Source organism: Sceloporus occidentalis, unplaced genomic scaffold, assembly GCF_023333645.1.
Source record: "Sceloporus occidentalis isolate IW3139 unplaced genomic scaffold, rSceOcc1.0.p SCAF_74, whole genome shotgun sequence".
NCBI lineage: Eukaryota > Metazoa > Chordata > Lepidosauria > Squamata > Phrynosomatidae > Sceloporus > Sceloporus occidentalis.
This window is the reverse complement of record NW_028317054.1, coordinates 1,796,050-1,820,833: the sequence shown is the minus strand read 5'-3', so window position 1 is coordinate 1,820,833 and position 24,784 is coordinate 1,796,050. Positions and strand designations below refer to the sequence as shown.

The following is a 24,784-nucleotide window of genomic DNA, read 5'->3' as shown; positions in this document are numbered from 1 at the left end:
GAGTTAAACTGCCACCAAAGAAGCGCACTAACTTACTATGGATACAGATCTTGTAAAAAATGAAATTATGATGGGAGCTCCTATTGGTATTTGCATACAGAGGGCTTTAAATACAAATATAATGCTTTTAAAAATCATATTGTTGCATTCTTTTATTTGATGTACTAAACCACAAAAGTAATATTTAGAAATGAAACAGTATTACATTGGTTTATATAGCGTACTAAACTCCAAAAGTGAAAAGAATTAAAATAGATGTAAAAAAACTTAAAATAATCTTTTCTTATGGTATATTATTTTCCTATTAGAGTGTTATCTAAATCTACAACAATTGTGTGACATCCTATTATATCAGCTTGTTAGTTGAGGGAAAAAAAATAATTATCCTGCAAGAGCCTTGACGCTGCTGGAAATCACAGGGTTTAACAATAGCATTTTATTGATAACAAACGCTCAGGCAGAATGTCAAGTGATGGGCAGTCTATGCCTCCAGTAATAATCAATCCAAATCATATAACCCTCTATCAGCTCAGGAATAGTCTGTTTTACATCAGGTTAATGTTAGAAGTAGGGATAAGGACAGGGCTGGACTGGTTATCACAGGGTGCTCTTGGCACTTTAAGGCCAACGGCTGTCTGATGACGTAAGTGCAGCCAATGGATGGATATGAGAGGCCAAACATTACGTTTTTAAGCTCAGGTAGCATGCGGCCAGGCATATCCAACCGGCGGCCGTGCACCGCAACACCATATCTGCCACTGTAGCGGTATGGGGAAGGCTTGGGTGTATGGGTATGAGAATGGGGCGCTGTAGCCCAGTGGCCCACAGGGCATATGCCTGGTGTGCCAGATGGCCAGTCCAGGCCTGGATAAGGTGGTCTGTTTATACAGTCCATACTAATAACCTGCCTGATGTATCTCTAAACATATTCCTACAAAAACTGTTTATTTATAGAATTCGTTTACTTATTCCAACCAACAGAAAAGAAACAAAGAAAAAGAAAAAGTGATCACATGTTGCCAAAAACATTGCTACCCTATTGATTCGGATAGATGGGAATGTTGTGTATTAAGTGTGGTAAAGGTTTCCATAGTAACCAATAAACATTTCTTATATTACATTTTTTCATGAGTGCCACATATCTTCATTTCAGATATTGTCCAAAATATATACATTTCTTAGATCTGCATTGTTTGTGCTGATTTCATTATATTAAACAACCGGACCAGATACTTTGGGAGCCTTCTGATCATTTCCATGTTTCTTGAGAATAACATATTCATGCATATCCTCCCTGTATGCCTACAAGAAAAAAAAATTAAAAAAAAGAACAGTCAGCACAAAACGTTAGTATTTTAAGAAAGGGATTGGCTAAGAACAATAATTGTATTGCCTTTTGCAAACAATATCCAAAAGAATCACTACCATTATTATACTTACTACGCGCTACAGAATTTGATGGCGCTATATAAAACAATAAATAATAATAATACTTGGGTACTCAAAGAGTTACATATAGTACAAAAATAATGTATATTACAAATAGTCCAAGGGATTAAACCTTCATTTTCATGAAAGGTGTTGAGGGCTGAGGACCACTTATACTTCTATCATTTTAGATAATGATAATGCGCGTGATGGGAGTTGCAGTTCAATCACACATGTTGGGCAATGTTGGACTTTTTTTAAATTATAGATCACATCCTTCTTCACACTCAGACTGACTATGGCTTAGATGGGCATGATGGGAGTTGCATTTCAGGACAGCAGGATTGGCAGAAACTGCCCAACTCTCTTTTTTTTCAGCGTAAAAGCTGCCAAAAGTCTTCTGAAAGCTGCCAAGATAAACTCTCTGTGAGTTAAAGGCGCTCAGTCTGCCCATCGCAGGCAGGTTAACCAGCAGCGATGTAAATGTGTATTACTGAGTAACAGGATGAGTCTGGGGATGGGGAGAGCTTCTCTGCGAGCAGCTCCTCCTCCACTGTCACACAGGAGGAAGCAGCCCCAGCGCCACCCCCTGCCTCCTGGCCTCCCCTCCTCTCTCCCCACTGCTTGGAGCTGAGTGAGCTAGTGAGTGAGTGTCCTCTGGAAGTGCGAGCTCACCCCACTGAGCAGAGGTGACCCGGCGACTTCCAGCAGCAGCAGCAGCGCTTGGCAGGATGGCAGAGCAGACTGAGTCTCCGGTGCACAGCCCGCTCCCTGCGCAGCCCATCGGATGGCCAATCTGCAGGGACAGCTACGAACTCCAGGAGGTCATCGGTCAGTCAATTTAAATCCCTTCTCCGATATTATCTTCCAGGTGATCAGACACTTAGGTAGCTGGCTTTGGGCCTACCGGCATCCTCCGGGGCTGCTGCAGCTTCTCACACTTGCACAGCTGTCACTGCAGTGATGCTGCACCCTGACTACCCTCCTCTGCCTTTGAGTATTAATACAAGCTGCAGCAGAAGTGCAATGCATTCATACACTCATAGTAATGCCCCCTGTCACTGCCTGTACCTTTAAGATCACACCTACTACACCCAGCCTAGTCCCTCCTGACTGTGACATACACCCTGCCTCCTGCCTGTGACATTCAGCATCCCGAGCCCTGCCTGATCCCAAGACAGCAGCCTTGCCCATGTGCGCCTCAAGGTTGCCTGCCTGGCCATAACGATGACAGCAGCATCGGGTACAGCATCTTGCCCCTTGCCTCTTATCTTGGCATGTGCCCAGTGATAACCCAAGCCACCGACCCCTGCTTCCCCTGTGTCATTTAACCCCTTTTATACTGACACGCTGCTCATTTTACATTTGTCCCATGGAAACAGGTTTAATACCATCCACTGTCGTTACCTACAGCAATATATACTCATCGCAAAATGTAAATGTTACATTATAAGCTTTATGTACTTCCGCATTTACTGCTATTAATAGGCTTTCAGGACTCTTTCATTCACCCTTTGGTTGCCAGAGGTTTGTGCTGTTGGAAATATGTTGCAAGCATCTCAAAGGGCATTATATTTTTTTAAATATTTTGTCGAATATTACTAAAACATTATATATATATATATATATATATATATATATAAAACACAATATAAATTAAACACATATATATATATAAATCGATGTAGCTCTTTTTTTGCTTTTCTGTTGCAGATCTATGCCCCATAAGATGGTTCTTTAGTGTTTTAGCTAACCTGTTACTAGCACTTATTTGAAAGATTGCTTTATTGCTTATCCTGTTCCTGGTTTATATCCCCAAAAGGACCAGATGCGCAGCAGTCTAAATTTAGCCAGCTACAATGTTGTACATAATATAATAACAGAGACAATTATTTATGTGAAAGTAAAAGGAAGCTCCTGATGTTGTTTCTTGTACATTTCCTATGGACCTAAAAATATGCATCACTTGTATATATATATATCTATATATATATATATCTATATATATATATATATATATATATATATATAATGTATTAAAGTTCAGCTTATTGAATGAAAGCAATAAATATTTGTTAAAATAACTTGGGTTATTGTTAGGATTTAATTTGTTTTCTTTCATGTCATAGTCATATTAAAAAAATAAATAAAATAATAATAATTTTGTATGCAATCATTTATTTCTAAACAAATAAAAATAAATAAAAAGATTTTTTTGCAATTGTGTTAAGCACCCTATTAATGATTCAAAGAGAGTTTATACTGTATCATCTTTAATTGGCATGTTATGTAAGTTTGTTGTGAAAATGTGAATATAAGTACATGGAATAAGTACAGTTGGGCATTTGGTAATGGAAAGCCTTCAAATATAAGCATTGCATCAAAATGCTTAATCGGGGTATTATTTTTGCTTTATATGACCAGCTGGTGAACTTCTAATTTGGAAATGGAAGTAGAAGGCTGGTTAAAAATGATGGGAAATAATTGGTATGGCTACTTTAACTCCAAACTGGTATGTCACATCCAAGCAGGGCATTGTTGGAAGAAGCAGTTTTTTTAAAGAGTATTAGTTATTTATTGTATGTTAGAGGACTGAGCACCAGATGGATATATTCACCAAATGTAGAAGTAGAGTAGAGTTGTGTTTTATTTCATTTACTTCAATATGCATTATGAAAGTCAGAGAGCTTCTGATAAAGGAAGAGCTTGGTTGACCCTGTATAATGTATAGTTAAATTAGTGAGATTTCTCAGTTTCCTCACCTATTCTCACCATTCTTTCTTTGGTATGTAGTTACTTTGAGAAGCTTGAAATAAATCAGAAATTCACAACTTTGGCCCTTAAGGGTTGGTTTTATTATCTCTTACATAAGTACAGTTGAACTAATTAATAATTTTATCCAGAGCTGTGTGAATGAAAGATTAAACTATGCTTAGCTGGAAGTTTGGGGATTGCTGGAACACCAGAAAATCTGGTTTAGATGTCAGAGACGCTTCTTCATAGATAGGATTGCCTTCAGTTTTTCTTTTGTTACATACATTCATTCAATTTTTGTAGGATTCTGGTCCATACATACTATATGATACCATCGGAACTGAAAGATTTCCCTCACTGGAGATTATTATTGTTATTATAAAGCCTTGTGAGATACAGGATTTATGATTCCCTGGTTAATGTAATCTAGAGGTTGTGGCTCTTCATGTCTTGGGACCTAAAGGGTTAAGCCTCATTTTCACTAAGGCACCAGTAAAAACTGTAACTTGCCAAACTCGTTTTTGGAGACATTAAATAAAAACAAGAATGTATTTTAATAAAATATGATTGATTTAACATGTCACTATGCAAATTACAGCAATTTCATTAATGATGACATTATAGCTGACATCATTCATGACATTACAGATATTTTAAAGGGCTAACCAGAAAGAGCATCTCCTGCAAAAAACATGGCTGAGTTGGCCATGTCTTATGAAATGAAACATCCTCAGATTAACTATACATGATTCAGGACCAGCTCTTTATAATTTATAAATACCCTTCAAACTCAGGGTTGGGGAATATACCCCCTCGTCTACACTGATATACTATAATGATATACTTCAGACAAATATCATTGACACTTTCTATGCCTTGTTTAGTTCTTAATGAAATGAAGGGATCCACGTGGGATATGACTCCTAGTGACCTACTGAGACGTTCATGAAGCAGCTTATCATGCAAAGGTACCAATTTCAAAAGGCACATGGTCCCAGTTTCTTTGGGCTCTACTGAGTGCAATAAAAGTGTTTCTGCTTTCAACTTTTCAAAAAGTTATATTTCTTGAGTTAGTGAATAACTGTAGTTGGGATTAAATTCCCCAAATGACCATAGTGAAAGCTCTTCACTGTACATTAGGAACAAGAAGAACAGGTTGGACATTTTTAACCTCCGGGCATCCATTTCTCATCTTCTGAAACGCAAAGGGTTATTTTTCCTTGGTTGTCAAAACAGATAGAAATATAGACTTTGAAGGCAGATAAGAACCAATTGGCCCATCTAGTCTGCCCATGTTTCTGCTGTTAAGACCTTAATCAATCATTGATCTTGTCTTAGATTCAGGATAGCTTTATGCCTACCCAGTGCATATTTAAATCCCCTCACTATATAAGCCTGTACCACTTCCGGCTGTTCCATTTATCTATCACCCTCTCTATAAAGTAGAACTTCCTTATGTTACATCTAAACCTGTGACCCTCTAGGCTTTAGATTTTGACGTCCTCCTTTGAAGAAAACTCCTGAAACAGATCCCTCCCTACATATAATTGGTAAAGACACAGTTTGAATACATATTATTTTTATTATTGTGCCATCATATTCTGTAGCGCTGTACAATGGGTAGACAGGGGGCTAAAAAGTATTATATAACATAAGAATTTTACTTATAGAAACAACAAGTGATAAATATTTGATGTATACGGAATCAGGTTAAGGCAACGTATAAAATGATGAAAACATAGTAGGAAACCTATGATTCCTAGCATAGCATTAGTTAATATGTTCCCTTTTATTTAAAGGCTGTAATGTTGTCCCTTTCTTCCGGGAAATGCTTGATTCTCTGCTCTTGTACCCATTTATGACTTAAGAGAACGTGAGTAAATCTAAGAGAAATTGTGGTTTAAAGGAGATTTGCTTTGTTTAAAACTGCGAGAGGATTGCAGCAGGAACAGATGAATATATCTTTATAATTTGTTTGTAATAATCCCAATCCTATTATATTTTATTATCTGTCTAACTAGTTAATCTTTATAGGCAGGTGGAAGCATTGTAAGATGTCTTCTTGCAGTCATATAATAAATTGAGGAGATGAATATCAGGGCTCTGTTGCTAAGCAGCACCATTGTCATATTAAAACTTCAAATACTTTTTTGTTAATAGGTATGATCCTCCTGCAGTTTGGGGAACATTCTCTGCTAACAACTTGTCACCTTCAGGTTGCCATCTGCTGGTCATCCCAGCTGGTAGGCATAAAAGTGACCTGTTGTTCAAGTATAGCTTCATTCATTTTATAAAGAAGACATTTATTCACACCCTTTTAATCAATTTTAAGGCAATAGGATATAAAACATTTTTAATCATATCAAGTTTTATCCCATGCCTCTATGCCACCAATACAACACACATCAATATATCTATAAAATCTCCTCTAATCAAAAAAGATTCAAGATGGAATTACAAGCAGCTGGTTTTAGTGACCATGTATTTTATGTGAGTTATTGTTGTATTACCCAAAGCAAACAATTTGGCCTCGACTTTACGATGTATACAAAGAATGCTTTTTGTGTTTATTGAGCTTTTCTGTAAATGTTTCTTTTCTGTGTGGAGCCAGAAAGACCATAAACATTTCCCCCAGAGATGAAAACAAAACCTGATCTTATTGTTGATGAGATATTATGAACCACCGAAGATCTAGCTAGACCAATTAAGTTAGTAACCATTAGGCAACCTTAAATAACGGTATGCCATCATCATCTGCTTTTTTGTATTTGATCGGAATAATATTAAATGCAGATGAAGCTACAACACTCTAATGATGCTGCAATTTGATTCAGGTGACTCAAAGTGATTGTAGTCCTCCTGAAGAGGCTCAGATGTTTGGTGGGTATTTGCCTAATGTACTGGTAGGGTCTCTTTGTTAGATCAGGCTCCTTGGCTATTCCTCTATGATCCGAGCCCGTCTGCTGTCATCATGCAAAAATCAGTTTACAATATACTTTGTTGATTTGGGGATAAGCATAGAAAATTTTAATGTAAAGTTTATTCAACCCTTTCTGCTCCCAAAGGTTTGCGTGATGGCTGTTTTGTGGTAGTACTGATAGGTTTCATGTGAAAGCCTTTTTAGTCCAATTAAACTCAAAATAGCTTAAAAAATGGCAAACCATTTAGGAAAACTACAGACATCTTATAATAATAATGATGATAATAATAATACATATTTTATATAAACCCTCACTATTATTTCTTATTGTAATAATCTAACCAGAATTGAAGTATTGAGGAGATGTTTTTGGTTGAATTTATTCTAATAAACTGTAGTGTTATCAGTGCTGGATTAAAACCATCTAAGGCCCCCAGGGGCCCCAGCTACATAGCTACCATACCTTCATGGTTTCAAAGAAGCCGAAACAGATCTTTCTTTTAGTGCATTTTATGTCGTTTGCACACATCTCGAACAACACTGACATTTGTAAGTGGCTGGAGCGACAACATGGTTTTTGAACCTTTCAGCCCATCACTAACCGTCACATGATTACAAACTAAAATGAAACATTTTCAAATAAATATAAACCATCATTTGATACAATTTTATATTTAACTTTGGGCTGTGTTTGGATGTTAGTAAAGGGAATTGTGTTTTTAACATGAGATTTCAACCCAATGTATCCTACATGTATCCTACATCCTAGATTTCTAAGGGATACCGTTTCATCTACTGCCATTTTTAACCATGTCCATTGCAAAAAGCAAATGCTCATGGAACACTTTAGGTCATAACATGACAAATGTTGACATTAATGTATATTGCTAAAGGTAGGTTCAAAGTGACTTTCTCATGTTCACTGACTTTGAAAGCATGTTGATGGGAAATTACACACAAGGGTGTAGTTAAAGTGTTACAAGTCTGTAAATTTACTAAATGCAGTTCAGTGGATTCCTGTTCTTTACTTTTAGACCAGTTTTTCTGGAAGATATGTGTTTGCAGAACGCACACACACACACACACACACACGTATATATGTATGTATATATATATATATATATATATATATATATATATATATATATATACCAACTCAGCCTAAAGGCCAGAGGAGCAAGCTTTCCCTCTCTCATAGGCACTTACTTAATCTTAGCCAACAGGGCAAGAACTGTTAAGTCCTCCTGTTAAGGTTTTCATTTCCTTTTCATTTTTTTTACATTGAATTATTGCACAATGATGCCCAAGCACATAGTGTTATCTTGGTTCGTGTGAGTTTTTGTTTAATTGTGTTATCATCTGATAATTGTAAAGTTCAAGCATGCAATATTGACTTTCTCTAATTATTTCCTAAGTATTTGTATATATCTATTAGGATATATATATATAGATATATATATACACAATCTTATTACTGCTGTTAGTAGGATGATAAGGCATATGCATGGTATTTGCTTTTAAAGAGGTATTGATGATGGAACTCAATAGATATAAATGTATTCCTCATTAATTCATGCCAATGAAAAAAATGGAAAGTATGAACAAATAAATACTGGAAATCAGTGAAATATGTTGCTACTATTATGCCACAGTAATAATTAAAATATATTGGTATTTAGACAAGGTATGATGTGTCAGCTGCTGGAAAGTAAAACTCCTATCATGCACAGCAAGTCTTCTGCATTAAACTACATTTGTAGCGTATAAGGGATATAAACCAAAAGTATGCAGTTTTTTGCTATTTTGGGGAAATAATAATGAAACGTTGAATCATGTAAGCATGTCTCTATAGCCAGCTACACTCTTATGGATATAAACAGTGATGCTGTGATAAACCAAAGTTTAAGCACACAGCTGGGCCAGACGGGATAACAAGGTGGTCCTGGCACTTTAAGGCCGGTGGCCGCCTAAGTCCAGGCATGATAAGCAGCGTCGTATTATGATGGAAAGGTAACTGTTAATATGTTGTAAGACAAGGCATATTTGCTGAGAGAAATGAGTATGAAGCATGAGACAGCTTAATGTTTGCTATAGCTTTTGGATATTACACTGTATTTGTATGTGAATTAACTGTTAACCTCAATCAATGCACAGCATTGCGTAATGTAATGGCACTGTGTAAATCTACAAATAATAATCATAACTTATAACAAATTACAGCAGTCTTCCGTATATACATTTGCAATGTATCATCCCTTCTAGGATATATGGGGTACCACCCCCAAAAAACTCAATTCTTGTACTGGACTTACATTGTCCCTTGGTAATAACCAATCTCTCCCTATATAAAAGGGCACATTGAGGCAGAAATCTAGGGTATGATGTCATATCCCAGTGCACAGCTTCCATGTGATGCAAGGAGGCCACGTGGGAGGTATGATTCAGCTGTGCAAAAGGTACAGACCTCACTCAATTTCAATCTAGCTAAGGGGGTTGATCGGGGGATATCTTTTCATCTCCCTAACCAGCTGTGGTCCCTGTGTCCCCTTGGCTGCATGCTTCCACTAATAGTGATATAGTTAGATGGGGAGACAGGCAGACAGACAGAGAAAATGGCAAGGAATGATTATGTTGTACATTACATACATATGAACCTGATATTATTCCTGATTATACCCTATAAGGACCATTTGTACCCCTGAGGGGGCCAGTGATAGATCACACTGCTTTGGCTGGGTCCTATACATTAGTACTACTGTCACACCCTGATGGTGGTCCTGTTGCCATGTGACATCCACCATGGGGTTAAATCTTTATGAACTAGACAGGTGTCCCAAGGGACACAAAGTCTCTGAGATCCCAGTTTTGGTGAACTCCATTCTTTAATCAGTCTACAGATTGTTGAGTATGACTTGACCTGAAGACCACTATACCACTGAGTTACAGCAATTGCTTATACGTATATATGTAAATCTGAATGAAAGTGTAAATGTATTGTACATTATTAATCAACTTATAAATATAATTGCACATGTCTAGAGCATGATAGTATAATAAGGTGTTAATGCTGATACATGGGATGACTCGGAAGGAGCTTTATACCAAAATTGTCGGCAAATGGAAATATAGATAAGGAGTACCCATTATAAGCTTAGTTGTAGTTATTTTGTAATCCTGCAGTAACAAAACAGTTTGAAGGCATACCTATGTCTGCCTATCGCCTTAGGCTTCGTTGGAATTATAATTTGAATAGTTATCTGTTCTTGTGGAGTAGCAGTAAGCTGCGCAGTAAAACATTCTGCATGTTCTCGGCTGTGATTTATAGTCTGTTGTCTGTAAAGATAAATGTTTTTTTCCTTAACAGCTTTTTTTCTGGTTTTTACTCTCAGCTAAATCTTTACTCAGAATTCTGTGCCATAAATCTGCTAAATAATGAAACCAATAAACAATTTGTAACATTTTCAGCATAAACAGCAATGTAAATACTAGCAATTTAAATAAACAGATTTTCAGCGGCAGAAATAAAACAGAATATCAGGAAAAAGCTAAAATAAATACTGGAGGACAAAAACATTTGATTTAGTGCCACTGGTTTGTTAACACTTAGTGTGCACAATATTTAGTTCTACCATTGCCATGCCCAGCTTACTTAACAAGAGCTTTTAATCAAAATTTAAGAGCAAAGCTGATTTTTTTTTACTATTAAATTTTGAATATTATTGTTTCTAGTTGTGGTTATACAATAAAAATATTCTTTAGAATTGAAGTGAATTTTCAGATGTTAATCTTAGTATAATTGGGAATGCGCCAACCAGCTTTGTAACCAAAAATATTTAAGAAATATATCGTTATGGTATATTTTTGTGTTTTAAGTAAATTGATATCCTTCTTCTGGCTTGTTTTTATATTTTTTAATTAAATATCGCTAATGGGACGGGGGGGGGTGTTTGACAAATGTGTGTGTCTTGGAAAACACAAAAATAACACAGCTAAGAAATTAATTAATACATCTATAAACCTTAGCAATGACATATTATTAACATTTAACTTTTTATAAGCAGAACTGTAGTTTTTAGTAAAGGGTTAATATTGTTATATCTGGCCATAGACAAACACTACAAGTTAGGCTCATGAAATCTGTGTTTTCATTTTTGTCTAAGAAAATGCATATATATATATATATATATATATATATATATATATATAGACCTTTTTTCTTCTTTGCTAATAGAATAATTTAATTGCCTTCATGTTTGGTAGTGTATTAAAGCGCTAGGTAATATAATATAAATTGTATTTTTTGTGGATTCACCAACTACAATAATGACCAGGTGCATAGGATTGATGGATAATTGGAACCTGCAGGCTTCATCCTCTAATGTATTCTAATTAATTCTCTGTAACTGCTCATTGTGGCATTGGTTGTTAAAGGGAATAAAGGATGTGATCTCTATTGTACCAGGGAAAGCAAACTGGGTATGAAAAAGACTCATTTGGAAACAAAGATCTCTTTGTGTTATCCTATGAAATATAACTTCTGTATCATAAAAACTGCATTTTCATTTCGATTATAAATAGACAAGCAATTAGACAGTAGAAATGTCTCACACAACTATTAATTATCCATGGTCTCCGCTACGAAAAGATGTCCAGCTAGATGATCGCTACCATGTTACCACAACAAAGAGAGAGCATGCTAGGAAGGAACTCATGTCGTTCGGGATAAGCTTCCTGATACATTGTGGTTTGTTATGTCCTTCAACAACCCTTGGATTAGAAGAACAGTAAAGACCCCCATCAGTACTTGCCATTAATCGATGACTCCTGTTAGAGGATAAGGATCTACACAACGTATTTTGTTATACAATTAATTACGACAATCCTTCCCATTTTCCATGTCTAATTAACTTCCAACTGTTTAGAAAGATATGTTGCAGATGTAACATAATCTGTGCAAGCGTCTTGCTGTGTTTAGGCATCTTAAAATTAGTATTCTTCTATGTTGGACAGGCAGTGAAGTGATCTGTCACCTATAAAGTGGGCTACCTCCTAGGTTTTGAACATAGGATCTGTTGTTGGAACTGTTCCATGGCCAACTCTTCCATGGCCAACATGGCGTATCATCTAAGGCTTGGAGAAAACAGATATCTTGTTATGCAAAGGAAAGTGGGTTTTTTTTGTTTACAGTCAGGACAGTTAACATGTGGAATGCACTGTCAACAGATAGTTTTTGTAGATTCAGTCACTACTTTTAGGAAAAGCTTGTGACTTGTTAGCAAAAACAGGCATTTTGGATTGTAACAAGTTACCTTCAGCATAAGAAATGTTGCTATGGGGAAATGATCTGCTTTTGCAGTCAAGAACAATTGTTTGTTCTTCGTTGGGGAACTATTGGGTGAAAGTCTCATTTATATTTTCTTTGCCATGTTCTGGGTCAACAGATATCGGTACTGGAAAAAAATGAACTTGATGGACTTTGTGTCCAACCTGAGTGATTATGTAACTACGTGAAACTATGTAACTGTGCTCACTTGTGAAAGCCCTGCAGCGGAAACTAGGAACAGAATGTGTCAGATATGAAGAAAGAAAAATAATGACATTTCACCAGTAACTCATGCCAGCAATTTTCAATGCCAGATAGAGAGAGCTCCACAAACCAAGCTTTCTCACTTTAACCCCTTAGGACGTAACAGTACGTCTTAAAAAAGTTACATCAAGACTCCCATTAGAATTTACCAGTTGGTCAACGTTTTGTTGACAGCCTGGACTCTCCCTTATTGGCGGAATCCAGTATTGCTGGTTTCCTGTTGACTGATCATGTATAATGATGTGAGCGCCGGTACACTGTTATACAATGGTGCTGACACCCACCAGAAGTTCACTTTAGTACGGTCTTATAAGTGATAAACCTGTGTCCAGCAAATGTTTTGGGCTTATAGAATGTATTTATTGCTTACTTGATTTTAAAGGGGAACTCCCACATTTTGTAGTATAGGTATGTAGACAGTAGGTACCTAGTGTTGTGTGATTAGTTGTTAGTGTATTAACCTTACCCAATTTTTTATTGGTGTACTTGCATCCTAGTCTCCTCCATGTGCACAGGTAGCCCTTTCTCCAGTCTTCTTCCAGCTGGACCATGACCTCCGATCATGTCAGACATGAAGCTTCATATTGTTGAAAAATGAGGCCGTTATTTGCCTTTTTTGTCAACAAATGGCTTCTATATGGGATGTCAAACGCCATTTACGGCGTCTGTACTTACGACATGATGTTACGTGTTCTCTGCAGTGTTCTAAGAGTCTACCAGGTCCAAAGAGAAGAGGCTGGAGACTGCTGGAGGATCATAGGTAGGTAGGTGAGTATTCATCTTAAACATCCAAGTAAGAAAAAAAAAATGGAAGTGGCTTAAAGCATTAAGCCAGTATCACAACCTCATGCTGACGAGTCACATTAAGGACAAAACAGCTGTCCACGAGCGGTGATCTGGCTACTGCACCTCTTCCCGAGTTTTGTCTAAAGGCTGTCTTGTACAGCGGGCAATTACTTCCAAGGGATCCATGTATAAAGTGGATATTGAGGCAAAAGGTGACTATTGTTGACCTTATTTGCATGCGCCTACCCAGAATCCCTTGTGGTTGTGGCAGCACCATGAGATTTCTGAGGGAAAAACAAGCCTTCTGGCTTGTCTGGTGTCTGTAGGAGTTTCCCTTTAAACATAAACTGTTTTATATACTGACCCACAGGGTATATCACCTTAGAATGTTATTAAAATAATGTATAGAACCCATTGTATTGAAATGACATTTAATATTCATTTCATATAATTTGATGTTTGTAAGTAAACTCCTACTTGCAGTAAGTCTTTTTAGTGAAACCCTTATACAAATAATAATAATTTATCTAGATAAGAGCAACATGTTAAGGAAATGCAACAGTTCTGCGTTTGCAATAATTACATCTCATTATACCGACGTTCCCTATCTGGCTGCCGTCATGTTTATATAGCGCGCAGGTTTTTGTTTCTGGACCGGATGCTACAGACCAAGATTTGTTTAATGAAGGTGTGGCGGGACAGCTACGGCTCTAAGCTTACAGACTATTTAGAGTTGGCAGGATAGACCTGGTTTTTTCGTAGCTTAGCAATGACAGAATTCTTGGTACTGTCAAAAAAAATAGCTAGTTTAAGTCTGGAAGTCAGGAAGATACAAATACGCTTTTTAAGCCGCTGAACATAGGCCTATGATTAAGAGCTGTTTAGGATTTTGAAACACGTCAGGTGTTTTTGCATCTTCGTGCCTCTTCTCCCCATTTCTGTCTTGGTTATGGATTAAATATTTCTTCTGTAGTCTACACTTCATATGAGGACTGTTTTGATTTTATAACTATTTGCAGGCAGCCAAACATCCAGACTTAGCTATTTGCGTAGAGGAGACGCCGGTAGTCAGCTTAGTCATATGCGACCTGGATTATAAATAATTACTATATATATATATATATATATATATATAGTCAAAAAGATCGTAAGAGACTTGAGGGTCAAACCCTATGACTAAAGCAATAATATCAGACTCAAGCATTCCGTTGTTTGAAGAATGCTTTGATGACTACGTTCTGGTTGTTTAATTTGGCACATAAAATTTCATCAAATAATAATAATAATTTGGATAAAAGCATAAGTGGGCTTCTTAACATGGTAATTTATTTACTATATGAATAAATGTATGTGGACACCTGACCATCACATCTTTTTCTCACTTTTATTTGTAAAATCTTTTACCCATCCAAAAAAGATAATAAAAAAACCTGCTAAATAGATTCTACTATTTGTCCCGAGTTTAGAAATACCCTATTTTTTCATGGGTTTTTTTTTGCTTTTTTTCTGCAAGGTATTGGGCAATAAGTACAAGTAGCGTTTTGCCATTTCAAAACCATTTTTTTTCCAAATCTGACCATGGAGTGTTCTGGCTGTCTGCTGTCTAGAATATGAGACTCCCAGCCGCTCTGTAACATGTCTGAAAAGAGGCAGATATGGCATTTTCTATTGATGGAAAGGCTTGTGATGTCATGCGCAGGTCACATAATGCATGGATGATGTATTGCGGGCAGCCTAGTGCATGCTGTCACACGGATTTGCATGCTGGTATGTGTGTATATGTGTGTTTGTGGTTGTCTTATGAAACTCATATAGCTGTAAAGTTTTTATTTAAGTCACTCTAAAATTGTGTCTCACTATTTAAGTATAGATGTTGAAATTGATATTCATTGATGAATTAAAAAAATGTATTTCTGTTTTTTGTGTGTACAAGTAGCAAAAGGGAAACCTCCCAAGAGAGAGAGAGAGCCATGAAAAATGTCCGTCAGGAAACATTGGGCTCGATTCAGCGACCTGACTAAACCATAAATGGCCTCAACGGTGTAAAAAAAACCAAACCACAGCAAGCAATTCAACAACCTGACTAAATCTTATAGAAAGATCCTACATTCAACAGTACAAAGCACAGAAAATGCAAATTTAAAACCATAGAAAATGTGTCCCCTAAAGCTTTTCCTTATCCTAAAATGGATACATTGACTAAACTTTTAGAAGAACCAATCGAACACACTGGGCATGCGCGGTCAAGCTAAAGATAAACCTTTACCAAAGACTAAGATTTGGTTAGTCCTTTGAATCAAGCCCATTACAGGCACTCTGTATTTATGAATGACTCATATCAACAGATTTTTTTTGTAAACCTTTGTATTTCAGGTAGTGGCGCCACAGCTGTGGTCCAATCAGCATTATGCAAACCCAGACAGGAGCGCGTTGCCATAAAGCGAATCAACTTAGAAAAATGCCAGACCAGTATGGACGAGCTACTCGTAAGTAGACATACATGTTACAAAAAAATTTTTTATGCCATGTAAAATTTTTACCGCCAATCAACAGAAAAGAGTTCAAACTTTAGGCTGGCAGTGAGACCTACGTATCCAAAGCAATGCCAACAATACATTTTAAATCAACATAAGAAATTAGTTATTTTGTTAAAAGTTGATTAAAGTATAATACGAAGGACTGTGTGACCCCAAGAATCTGTCCATCCAATCTGAGATCCAGAAATTGGTGTAAGAACTTAAAAACTTCATGTAAAACGCAGAGAGTTTTTAAAGACGTGTATTTTGCCAGAAATATCTACATTTTCCATAGCGAACTGTTATTACATGATTAATGCTATCATAAAAAATACTAAACAATAAGTAAATGTTTTAGAAGATAACAAAAACAAAAATAAGAAGTATGCAACCCATTTTGTTCAAGTAGCCCCGGGTGCCTCTCTGCCCGTTTTATAAACGGATCCATTACCTCTAGCTCAGCCACCTGGCCGTGAAGAGGTTAAGTGGAGGGGCAGACCTCCTGACTCTCATTCAATTACACAGTGAGAAACACTCCACAGGCGGCAGGAGAATAAAAAGTTTGTTATGGCAAAAGCGCTTAATTATTTATCTTTCATTTCAAACAGGCATGTCTAGTCTTGGCTAGTTCCATTACAGGTCAGTAGCTTTTTATTCTTTGGGAAAGTGATTTTCTCAATAAAATGCAAAAAAAGAGGAGTTTATTAATAATTAGAACAAATAAGAGATTATATGCCGAAAAAGTCCTGATACCCATGGTCTTTATTACTTTATCATTAGTTCTTGGGACTAAGTTACTGTTTCGCAAATAATAAGTTATGAGCCTAGTTGGAAGGGTAGACTTAAGACCTCTATGCTGTTATGATTTCTAGAAACAGTATTTATCAGCAATTAATTTAAAAAGGACTGATAAGCATGGCCCACAGAAACGTACCTACTTGTCGATATACCATGTCCGGTTTGGCAAATATCATTGTTATTGATATTAATATTATCTTTTATTTATTAAGCGCCAACAAACTACGCAGTGCTGTACATATTAAGGGTCCGCAGTTCACACTCATAACAAATATACATTAATGCATACAGACATATCTATGAAGAAAAATGTTTACATTATGCAATATAATATGGCCGTCACTTTCTCGAAGGCATCAGTGTTGCTAGAGGTTTAGACTTTCTCTGATATTACTAAATATTGAGTCAAATATCAACTGGATGAACATTGCAAAGGGAAGCACTGCTACACAGGCATGGAACCACTGTTTGTCAATGAAAAGCCACAACCATAGGCATAACGTATGGAGCAGTGCAGGGAGCCCCCTGGGCCTTCCATGGCTTCCATGGCTTGTTTGGGCCCACACCCATGCAAAATTGGTACCTTTACTAATACAATTACACATAAGTGTACCTAAGGAATCAGGGCTTCACCTGGAGACTCCAGACCAAACCCAGAGAGTTCCGGAGTATGCAGGTAAGCGAGTGAAGATTTCAGATATAGGCATACCTGAGACCTTTCTGCCTCCGACTTCCCAGATGAATGTAGGAGGTCCCACTGACATCGGTGGGTAGCCCTGTTGACATTGCGGTCAGACACTTTTGTTAATGGGGTACTGGGTAGGGAATGGGGCACATTGCAATGCCACTCCTGCGACACAGAGTTCCCCATAGAGACCCAGAGAATCGGAGCTTTACCCGGAGTTCCCATGTATGCCCATAGGATCATTGATTCCGATCCCCAGATGCTAAAAGTTTAGACCCTTGCCTAAACTTATATTTTAGATTTCCCTTTAGTATCTCATACTTTCCAGCGCATGCAGCAAAGTCCCTGATACCACAAATACCACAAAAGTGTTGTCTATGATCACAGTCAGACTAATCCTCTGCTACATTTTTTAAGGATCTTTGTGTTTAAAATTAGGGGCACGTATTAAAAATCTGAATCGTAATTAGAATCAACTAGAGTTTCAAAAGTTTGCTGTCCATGACTAACAGCCCAATGGGCTCCTAACCTCTTCCTTTCCTGCCACCCCACATGCTCTGTTGCATTTTGTGGAAGATTCTATGGGTTTTTCCTAAAAGTTAAATGAAATTCCAGACTTAGATGTCCTTGCTTATTCTTCCTCTTACTGGTGAGAGCCATAGAGTCTGAAACATACATTTGGGGTTTTTGTTTCTCCTGTGTAAAGGAAATGTTCCCTGTGTCTCAAATGGAGACAACCTTATGGGCAGGATATGTTGATGCCGACAAGTGGGCACAAGGTAAACTATATAGAATTTCTTCATCAAGCTAGCACCATGCTCAATCTCATTAGCTCGTATTGTAACCTTACAATAAGAAATTTTGATGACGTTTCTAACGTCAATGCAGAGCACCCGTTTAATTCATTGGAAAACCACCGTACAGCAATATGGCGGGTGCAGCTGAACAGCTGGCGCACTGGTCATTGTGTAAGTTAGGTCTCATAGAGTACGTTCTGTTTACATCTATCATGTTAAATAATATGCAGGTGGATATTAAGTACTGTGTACTATAGCAAGAGTAGACATAAAATGATTACTATATTTACCAGCCATCACTACAAACTAAAAAAAATTATCATTAAGTATCATGGAAGAAGGACTGCGAATAAACAAGGGACATCGTGCCATCTCTTGCTTTTTTATTTAGATCTGCGAACTTGAATTGTCTAAATAAGTGGTGAGATTTTCCATTCTCAGCTACTTAATTTGTTGGGAAATAGGAATTTGATGAAATGCCAAGAGATTTTCTCTTGTTCTCTCGTAGCATTTATTGGATTGCCAAAACAAACATTGGACGCAGACAGAGAGTAGACCTTGCTTTGGAGTCTCATTTGAAGGATCAAAATAAAACCTTGAATAGTGGCCAAAGGCAAAATGAACGTGTATAAAATACATTCAATATGTAAATCTTTACCACGACTTTAGCAGTTCTACGATTATTGAATGTTTTCCATACTAAAATAATCAAGTTTATATAATCATGAAACAAAATTATATAGTTCTCCTTTCAACATAACTTTAATGCTTCCTCGTATATGTGCCCTGACTCTAAGGCTAAATTCCGTTTTAAACAGTAATGGGCAAATTTGCTTTAACTGGTTTAAATACCATGAAATAGATCTAGTCCCAACAATGTCATTATGTAAATTCTGGGGGTTTTTTTGTTCACTATAACTCTTAAATAATACATGAATAATATCAATTTTTTACATATCGAAACAGCAGCCAATCATTTAAATTAGATTCAGCAAAGTTTATCACAAATTAATATGCATTTTGTCCTCAAATCCCTTTTACATTGGCATAAGAATCTTCCATTTACAGTAGAGACAGCCGGGTCAGAGTGGGGATGATAAGGAGTGAGTGCTGCCGACATTTGGATGTGACACGCTGCACGCTGTGTTTCTGTGGTCATGCAGCACGTGGCCGGTCATGTCCAGCAGATGGTCACGCGTTGCAGGACATGATCTCCTGCTAGAACAGCAGATCGGGTGAGTGTGGAGTGGTGTCGGCAAGCGGCCCACCAGGCATTTGCCCCGTGTGACACATGGCCAGTACAGGCCCGACAGACAGTGTCATGGGAGTAGAGCCAACTCTATAGATTTATGTCATAATGATGTCTCTCTGCTTTACTTCTTGATACTCCAGCGATTGCTTTGGGCTCCATTATCATTTTTGAAAAATGCTACAGAACACAAATAAGTTTAGAAGGAAGAGATTGTTGTTTTATATTTTTAAGAAAACCCCATACTACTTTTTCTTTTAAGTAGTGTTTTTATAACTTAGATCTTGGACACTGTGGACCAAAGCTGCGCGTCTTGAGCTTTCTCTGTCACAAATACCATCAATCCTCTGTATCTCTCTCTCACATATAAATATTCTTTAGCCCAAAATGTAAGAAAACCTAGATGTTCACCAATATCCCCAGACCAAACCCAGAGAGCACTGGATGAGGCAAATGATGTTAGATGGTAGAGCTGATCTCCATCCAGCCTGTTTCATACTTTAATGTCGCACAAATATTGTCACCCGGTGTTGCTGTGTGATTTGTGTAATTGATATAAGAAGACTTAATCATTTTTTATTATATTTCAGAAAGAAATTCAAGCCATGAGTCAGTGCAGCCACCCAAATGTTGTGACATATTACACCTCATTTGTGGTAAAGGAAGAACTTTGGCTCGTCATGAAATTGTTAAGTGGAGGTGAGCATCTGCTTACTTATTTTGACAATTTTTTGTTGACTTAAGATTTACAAGTTGATCTCAAAACAAGTCCCTGGGGTTATTTACTAACTAAGCAGTGTCTTGTAGATGAGATTCAAACCCTCATCAGATTCCACCATGTACTGGCTGCCTTGGCTTGATAGGCGTGTGATTGCTGTTAGCAGTTATATATATATATATATATATATATATATATATACCTCCAGAAATGCCTTTTAACCCCCTATATGCCACTCTGCCCTATGATATGCCTTTTAACCCCCCTATATGCCACTCTGGCATATAGGGGGTTAAAAGGCATATCATGGGGCAGAGTGGCAAATAGGGGGTATAAGGCATTTCTGGGGGCAGAGTGGCAACCCTGGGGGCAGATGTGCATAACTGGGGGGGCAGGTTGGCAAATAAAAGGAAATAAAAAAATATATATTTTTCTCAGTCATAGCTTTTATTAAATATGAAAAAATTGTTTACATGAATTAATATTTACTAGTAAAACTTTTTTTCCTATAGGGTAGTCTTATAGTCAGGCTTTTTGTTTTTTCCTAAATTAATATTTAGATTTTGGGGGGTCGTCTTATAATCAGGCAAATACGGTGTGTGTATATATGTATATATATATATATATATATATATATATATATATATATATATATAAAATTTCACTTACAATTTTCTAGGTTTGCTTCTTTGTTACGCTTGCATTTGACAAGTAAATGAGAAGGTGATATTTTACTTTGTCACAATTATTTGTGTCTGATATACAGAGTCATAAATAACGAACTCATAAACCCTCTGAACATGTTAACAAAATCAGAAATCTGAACAATTGAATTCCCGAGCAAGTTCCTGTATTTGCACGTACATCACATACATTTTTGATATCTCAGATATTTGTCCAGAAACTTATTTTTTCATAAAGCTTTTTGAAAATGCCATCCACAGTTTAAAAGCCAAGTTTAAATGCGCTCCTAGGATCGTTTCCACATCACTTACTTAAACCAAAAAAACTGAAATTGCAGATTTTGGCATGGAGACATGGAACTTTTACAAAAGGTCCTCTGTGTTGAACAAATGATGATGGCAACTCATGAGAATATTTGTTGTAGAAGTAAAAATCAGCACTTGGAAACATTAGCACCTCTTGATGCATAAAAGCTGGATTTACCAGTTGATATAATGACTCTGACTGTACCGGACAGTGTATAAACGCGATAAAATGTCAAAGACAAACTGTTTATAAATGCTTTTGAGCCAAGAAAAATATTTAATTGAAGATATAGTCAGGCTATTTTTACGTACAAAGGTCTATTATATTAATATTGTATTTTTTTCTTTTTTCTTTTCATTTTATTAGGTTCTATGTTAGATATTATAAAGAATATTGTGGGTAGAGGTGAGCATAAAAATGGAGTTCTAGATGAACCAATAATAGCAACTATTCTTAAGGAAGTATTGGAAGGATTAGATTATCTGCACAGAAACGGACAGATTCATAGGTAAGTCTTGGTTATCACTCTACTACTCATGCAAGTGAATGAATGGCAATAAGAGAGGATTTTGTGCTGCCCCCTAAAATCTCTCCAATCTTCCCACTTTATGGAATAATATCATTATATTATATATGCCGGATTATGTTTGTCATACTCAATGCATGTATGATATTGTTACAGTGGACTGCTTAAATGTAATCAAGTTATCTTTCAATGTCATCTGGCATTTTACAGGTTAGAAAGCTGTAACGTCCCTTTAATTTATACTTAATAACTAATAAATGTGCCCCTGTGCTTAACATTTTGTGTGTATCTGCTCTATATTGGCCATAACGCACCATAGAGTCACACATATCCTATGTATTCTTCTTAAGACCGCCACTGATCTATAATAAATAATATTGTTTTATTTTAAATGATACTTTAAGTATATATATTGATTGTTTCAATAAAATATTAAATGAAGGATACAGTTAACACACAGCAGAGTATTATGCCATAGATCATATTTAAGTAAGTACATTTTTTGTTGTCTCTAGCAGTATCCCTGTAGAGTATTGTTGTGTGTGCATTTCTTGACCATATAGTGATGATGTTGATCACTGAGTTGTTGGATGATGATTACCTCGGACTTTTTTCCGCTACGAACTTTCATCTCCAAGATCAGCTGCTTAAACATTCACTGTAAGCACTCAAGTCTTTAAATTTACCCGTCTGCTTGGTGATTTCTGGGCTGAATATTGTTCTCAGAAAGGTTTCATATTCCTGAGCAATGTCCTTCCTGGTTAAAGACAGTGGGCAGGATTGTAACAGATGCAATCTGGAAACCAAGTAATTTATTAACACGATTAAGATTTAACCCCTTGATGACAATTGCCGGTCCGGGCACGTCACGGAAATTCATGTCGATAACGACAAATGACGTGCCAGGACCGGCACGTCATTAAACGGGTGCAGAAAGCGATCTATTTTCGCTTTCTGCACCGAAACGGCGTTGCTGTAATGCCTCGACCTCGAGGCATTCAGCAACGCCATTATCGGCACAAAGGGGCCATCTCTGGCCCCTCCCCGGGGCGTCAACATCCGCCATACTTTGTATGGCGGCGGACGCCCGTTTTAAAAGCGTTTAGGAGGCGATCAACGATCGCCTCCTAAACTTAAATGGTGTCGCTGGAATGCCTCGACCAGGAGGCATCCAGCGACACCAAACACTTACCTTTGGATGGGCTGTGACCGCTCCGGAGAGCGGTCACAGCCGCAGCTGCTGGTGATCTTCGCCATCTGCAAGATGGCGGCGGTCCGGGAAAATTCAATAAAGAAACAATAAAGTCTAAAAAGTTCGCTAGACGGTCTCCAGACCCTCTAGAGAACTCTGGCTCCACTTGCAGGTTGAATATAGGTACTGCATTCAACCATGCAAGTCAATGGAGCTCAGCTTTCTAATCACAGTGTGATTAGAAAAAATAAATTAAAAATAAAATAAAATTAATAATAATTAGAAAAAAAATAGTAAAAAAACAGTAAAATGTAAAAATAATTTCCCACTGATTTCACTATCAGGGGAACCTTCAAGTTGAAAAAAAATGTTAAAATTTTTTTAAAAAAGGCAAAAAAAAAAATATATATATATAAAAAATATATTTTTGTGAGCAAGTCCTAAAATTAGCATATTAGCTTAAAACAATTCTCGCATGGAAAGAGTTAAAATACTGGCATATTAAATGCCCATGGGGTGTCTAATTTTGAAAAATGTATGATTTGATGGGGTAAATTGAATTGGCCAGGTTCAACAAGGTCCCAATTAACACGGGGGGAAGGATGGCCACACATCTAATTTCCAATTAGAAAAATGCACACGTACCAAATGTGGCCTTTTAGTTCCCCCCAAAAATGACAAACCCATGCATGTGGGGTATCACTGTACTCAGGAGATGTTGCTGAACACATATTGGGGTGTCGTGTGACAGCGGCATATACCAGGAGCTGTAAATTCATACATAAAGTAGGTGTGTGTGGGAAAAATACACACACAAAAATACTACTGCATACTGAAAAAATGCTGGTGGTAAAATGTGTGCATGCAAAGAGTTAAAATACCAGCATTTAAAATACCCTGGGGTGTCTAGTTTTCAAAAATATATGGTTTTGTTGGGCATACTGAAATGGCCCGGCTCAAAGATGTACCAAATAGGGCACGGGCAGTGGATCCCCAAATGCCAAAGTTCAACATTGAAAAATGTGCATGCCCCAAATGTGGCTCTTTTGCCCCCGAACAGCCAGGCAAAATCATTCATGTGGGGTATCACTGCGCTCAGGAGATGTTGCTGAACACATATTGGGGTGTTTTGTGATAGTGACATATACGAGAACTTTTTAATTCATACCTGAAGTAAAATGTGTGTGACAAAACAAATGGAAAAAAATGACTATCACAAAGTTTGACAAAGACTGGTGGTAGATATGGTGCATGGAAAGAGTTAAAATACTAGCATTTGAAATACCCTGGGGTGTCTAGTTTTCAAAAATCTGTAGCTTTATTGGGCACACTGAAATGGCCCGGCTCAAAGATGTACCAAATGGGCAGTGGATCCCCCAATACGCCAAAGTGCAACATTGAAAAATGTGCATGCCCCAAATGTGGCCCTTTTGCCCCCAAACAGCCAGGCAAAATCATTCATGTGAGGTATCGCTGTACTCAGGAGATGTTGCTTAACACATATTGGGGTGTTTTTTGATAGTGACATATACCAGAACCTGTTTATTTATACCTAAAGTAAAATGTGTGTGTAAAAACAAATGCAAAAAAATTACTACCATAAAGTTTGACAAAGGCTGATGGTAGAATAAGTGCTTGGAAAGGGTTAAAATACCAGCATTTGGAATACCCTGGGCTGTCTAGTTTTCAAAAATATATGACTTGATGGGGTAAATTGCATTGGCCGGCTTCAAAGATACCCGAAATGGCACATGGGGGGAAGAATTACCAGATTTGGAAAAAATGGCTTTGAAATAGCAAAACGGTACCTGTACTTATTGCTCCATAACGTGCAGAAA

General features: G+C 37.1%; 1 protein-coding gene across 1 annotated transcript in view; it reads left to right on the top strand.

Annotated features, from left to right (window-relative positions):
* Positions 1-2,159: 2,159 nt before the first annotated feature.
* The window catches only part of LOC149285925 (STE20/SPS1-related proline-alanine-rich protein kinase-like), a 101,972-nt gene continuing 79,347 nt past the window's right edge, over positions 2,160-24,784 (top strand). The window contains exons 1-4 of the mRNA XM_089494652.1: positions 2,160-2,259; positions 15,849-15,961; positions 20,111-20,219; positions 21,595-21,736. Of these exons, the coding sequence (XP_089350778.1) occupies positions 2,160-2,259; positions 15,849-15,961; positions 20,111-20,219; positions 21,595-21,736 (464 nt within the window). The remainder of the gene's footprint in view (positions 2,260-15,848; positions 15,962-20,110; positions 20,220-21,594; positions 21,737-24,784) is intronic.